The sequence below is a fragment of the Phocoena phocoena genome, chromosome 2, assembly GCF_963924675.1.
Source record: "Phocoena phocoena chromosome 2, mPhoPho1.1, whole genome shotgun sequence".
Taxonomy (NCBI): Eukaryota; Metazoa; Chordata; class Mammalia; order Artiodactyla; family Phocoenidae; genus Phocoena; species Phocoena phocoena.
The window spans coordinates 167,880,043-167,884,951 of NC_089220.1; the positions used below are offsets into that span (position 1 = coordinate 167,880,043).

General features: G+C 66.8%; 1 protein-coding gene across 1 annotated transcript; it reads right to left on the reverse strand.

Annotated features, from left to right (window-relative positions):
• Positions 1 to 401: 401 nt before the first annotated feature.
• On the reverse strand, positions 402 to 2,471 carry FZD8 (frizzled class receptor 8). The gene has a single exon (XM_065872240.1). It carries the CDS (start codon positions 2,469 to 2,471, stop codon positions 402 to 404), a length of 2,070 nt encoding a protein of 689 aa, XP_065728312.1.
• Between the last annotated feature and the right edge of the window lie 2,438 nt (positions 2,472 to 4,909).

Consider the following 4,909-nt stretch of genomic DNA (forward strand, 5'->3'; position numbering starts at 1 on the left):
GTTTACGCAGGAGAGTCGAGGGCGGAAACTAGGTCCCTCAGGTGAAATCTGTAGGTCTGGCTTCAAGCTCAGCAAATGGCAACCAGCGAGGGTTCCAAACCTTGGGTCCTGGAAACGCGGCAGCAGAGCTCACGCTCCTCTGCCAAGACAAATTAACGCCTGGCGGGAGGAATTCCTCGCCCGTCGGTGGAGGAACGGGGGCTGGGGCTGGGAGCCTTCAATGCCAGGTACTTTGTTCTAAGCGAGTCCCAGCTAATGGATACCATTAAGAGTTCATTATCATGCTAATAGCAATCAACACGGTGAGGGGGGGACCCTCTGCCTCCGAGTGTCCCCCCCCGCCGCAACACTCGGTCTCCTCGCCCCCTCTCCAGCCCTCCCGGACGCCCCCTCCCCTCCGCTCAGACCTGGGACAATGGCATCTGCTTTGGATAAGACACGGAGCTGGCCGTGCCAGACCGCCACGTCAGGCCGGTGCTGACGTCGCTGTACAGGGAGCCCGCCCCACCGCCCGGCCCCACGCCCCCGCCGGCCCCCGGGCCCCCGCCCCCGGGGCCGCCCCCCGCCGCGCCCGCGCCGGCCGCGCCCGCGCCCTTGCTGGCCCAGCAGCAGCGGGTGCACAGCGCGCGCCACGACTCGAGCGTCTTGCCAGACCAGACCCACACGCCCGACGTGATGCCCACCACCAGGCACATGAAGTACTTGAGCATGAAGACGGCGTAGTCGGGCCGGCGCGCCTGGTCCGGCTGCAGGTCCCGCAGGCACGGGCAGTTGTGCGTGGCCTCCCAGCGCGGGCGGTTGTGCTGCTCGTAGAAAAGGCAGGCGACCACGACGGCGGCGGGCACGGTGTAGAGCACGGTGAAGAGGCCCAGGCGGATCATGAGCTTCTCCAGCTTATGTGTCTTGGTGGGGCCGCCCTGCTGCTTGATGACCGAGCGGATGCGGAAGAGCGACACGAAGCCGGCCAGCAGGAACATGGTGCCGATGAAGAGGTAGATGACCAGCGGCGCCAGCACGAAGCCGCGCAGGTTGTCCAAGCTCTGGTTGCCCACGTAGCAGATGCCCGCCACCGGGTCGCCGTCCACCGAGCTGAGCGCCAGCACGGCGATAGACTTGACGCTGGGCACGAGCCACGCGGCCAGGTGGAAGTACTGCGAGTAGCCGGCGATGGCCTCATTGCCCCATTTCATGCCCGCCGCCAGGAACCACGTGAGCGACAGGATCACCCACCAGATGGAGCTGGCCATGCCGAAGAAGTAGACGAGCAGGAAGACTACGGTGCAAAGCGCCGGGCCCGTGGTCTCGTAGCGCACGTGCTGCTCTACGGCACCCAGCTCCTCGTACTCGCCGCGCCCGCCCGGGCCGCCCGCGCCCGCGCCCGCCGCCCCCGCGCCCGCCGCCGCGCCCCCGGCGCCCCCCGCCCCGCCTGCGGCCCCTGCGCCGCCGCTGCACGCCACCTTCTCGTGGCCCGCCACCAGGCGCACCAGGTAGCCAACAGACACGAAGAGGTAGCAGGCCGAGAGGAAAATGATGGGCCGCTCGGGGTACTTGAAGCGCTCCATGTCAATGAGGAAGGTGGAGACGGTAGCGAAGGTGGACACGAAGCAGAGCACCGACCACAGACCTATCCAGAAGACGGTGAAGGCGCGCTCGTCCTGGCTGAAGAACGGGTTGTGGCAGGGCAGCGCGCAGTTGGCGATCTGGCCCGTCTTGACGCGATTGTAGAGAGGGTGCCGCTCGCTGGACACGCTCACCATGGGCGCGCGGCACTGGCAGCCCGGCTCGCAGGGCGCCGCGCCGCCGCCAGGGGGCCGCGCCTTCCCGCCTCCGCCGCCACTGCCGCCGCCGCGCGCGGGGGGCGCAGCCGCGTCCCCGCCGCCGCCCCTGCCGCGGGACGGGGGCCGGGCTCCGGGCGGGCGGCCGTGGCCGCTGCCGGAGGGCGGCTGCTCGCCGGGCGGCGGCGGCGGCGGCGGGCGCCGTGGTGGACTGGGCGCGGCCGTGGTGAGGTCGGTGCGGTTGTAGTCCATGCACAGCGTGTCAGGGTTGCCCTGCTCGGGCAGCCTGTCGCAGCGCATGCGGTCGGGCCAGGCGAAGCCGTACTGGCGCATGAGGGGCGCGCAGCCGGCCTTGGCGCGCTCGCATACCGAGCGGCAGGGAGGCAGGGGCTTCTTGTAGTCCTCCAGGCAGATGGGCGTGTACATGCTGCACAGGAAGAACTTGAGGTCGGGCGAGCACTGGATCTCCACCAGCGGCCAAAATTGGTGCACCTCCAGGCCCGCCTCGTCCTGCGTGTCGTGGTTGAACTGGTTGGGCATATAGGTGTAGTTGTAGCCGATGCCCTTGCATAGCGGCACGGTTATCTCCTGGCACGCCAGCTCCTTGGCCGAGGCGGCCGCAGCGCCGCTGGAGCGCTGCAGTAGCGCCAGGGCTGCCAGCAACGAGGTCACTTCCAACAGGTAACCCCACTCCATGCTGCGCGCCTCGGCCACGCGCCTTCGCCCTCCGGGCGGCGCGCGGAGGGGCGCTGGGAGATCCTGCAAGAGCGCCGGAGGAGGGGAGAGAGGGCGCCCTGCCGGGCTCTCTCCCGCCTCTCCCGGGAGCGGGGGGGGGGGGGGGTGGCGGGTCTGCCGATAGCCTGGCCCCTTCGCGGGACGCGTTTTCAGGGCGCCGTGGGAGACGAAGGTGGCTGCCGGAGGGCACCCAAGTCCCCGGGTCTGCCCCGCTCACTCCGGCCGGGCTCAGCCCTCGCAGGGCGGAGTGGCCGGCCCCCGGCTCATCGTCCCTCTCTCGCTCGCTTTCTCCGCGCGCGCCGGTGACTTTGCCGGGCACCTAGGGCGGCGGCGCAGCAAGTTTCCTCTCGGGCGGGCCGCTGTACGCAGTCAAGATGGCTGGGCCAGGCCGCTCCGCGCCCGGTTCAGCCCCTGCGGCCCCCTTTCGGCGTCCCGGGGCTCATGCTCGCCCCTAAGGCCGCGCGTCTGCCGCCGGGGTTCGGGGCCCGCCTCCGCCGAGGCCACCGCCCTCTGTCCCCGGCGTCGGTCCGTCGGTCCGCCGCCGGGATGACGGGCCCCGCCTCCGGTGGAAGTCCGCGTCGCGCTCCGGCCGGCAGTAGGGCGAGGTGTCGGCGGTCCCCTTCTCGCTGGACTCACGGAGCTAAATTCAGGCCGGAAGGTGGAGCGGACACCTGAGCGGCACGCCAGCGCCCCGCCGCCGCCTCCTCCTCGGCGGGAGCAGCGGCCTTCGCCAACTTCCCGCTCCGGCCCTGCTGCGCCCCGGCCGGCTCATGAATATTTATACGGCGCGGACTCGGTCTCCGCCCGCGGCCGGCGCGCCAATCCCGGGCGGGGGGCGGAGTCTGCGCGCTCCCCAGGCCCAGCCTTCCTGGGGCGGGCCCGGCTGTCCGCGCGGCCGTGAGCGCTGTCTGCGGCCGGAGTTTGGATAACCTTGGGCTTGACCGCAGAGACAGAGGCTCTGCCACGACCGTCCCCACGGCGCTCAGTGGGGCTGAGGTCGGGGTTCCATTTACCCGAGCCTGCGCTTGGGGACTGGGGACAAGGTTTTATGCAGTGCGCGCTTTCGGAGGCCCGTTTCGAACTAGTCAAGCCCCTGTTTCCTACGCTCCCAAACGTCGGCGACCTGCTGGCGAGGGGACCGCCCGCCGCTCCGCGAGACGGCGAGGGCGCGGGGACGTTGCGGGGACCCGGGAAGGTGTTCCCTTCTTGGGGTTCTCAGAACGATGGTCTTGGAGGCCTGGCAATGCCGGAGGAGTGGAACGACTGCAGTTCATTCTGCCTGTTGGGGCTGGACCGGGGGCAGCCCTGGAGGAGGTGCCCGGGAGCCCAGCCGCGGGATCGCGAGGGGCGCGGGCCCGGGGGCGGGCCCGGGGTGGGGGTCTCCTCCCGCCTCCGCTGAGCGACGTGGGGGAGCCTCAGTTTCCTTACCTGGAGAATGGGGGTCACAGTACAGACCTCAAAGGGGGTTCTGCTAATTAGGTGAGGTAAAATATCTATAAAGCATCCGGACACAGTGAAGAAGAAGAAAGAAAGAGAAAGGGAGAAAGAAAAACTTGTAAATAGGACAGCCTGGAAACCCTGCGGCTGGATTCTCCCTCTTCATCTCGTGCTTTTGGAACATATGTACATCTCTCCAAAGTTGACATGTTTTTGCCCGAGCCTCCTCCTCCGCCGTGGGAGGCGGCGCCGGGACCTGGCGCGGACGCGCGGACACGTCTCCGCGGTGCGCCCGGGGCCGAGCGTCTGGGTACGCGGCCAGCGAGCGCGGCCCCCGCCAGCTCGCAGCCACCTTAGACGGGGAGGGGCCCGAGGGGCGGGCGGCCTGGCAGGTTCATTTACGCTTGTTAGGACGTCCCAGGGGGTTGTCTTTCTCCTAGAATGGAGTGTTTATTTTTTAATTGATGTGCTGTTTCATTTAGCGCTTGTATGGAACTCACGCTGGGGCTGTAATTACTGTAATCTCGGGAACAAGCATTTCAGTTAGCCAGGAGGGTGGCAACAGACGTCTCTCTCTCTCTCTCTCTTTCTTTTCCTCTTCCCCCTCCCTTCTCCCTCTCGCTCCTACCTCTCCTTAGTTTTTCCTCCTCTTTCTGTTTCCAGATTTTTGCTATTTGTCAGGTTTCATAGCAGGAACGAGTACAGCTAGAAAGCTAAAGTTATTGAGGATGTGGGGACGAAGGAGAAGCAGAACTAAAGGCACGTTTGAGGCCTGGTCATATTTTTGGGGATGTGCGGGACGGTGGTGGTGGTAGTTGGTGGTTATCTGTTTACAAACAACTCGTCATGAAACAAAAATAACTAGCAGCATCTGTATAGTATAGTCGCTGCTCTGCAGATACAGCGTGGCAGAAACCTGTGTCTTCCTCCTACTGTTCTCTCTGGCTTAGTTTAGCAACTGT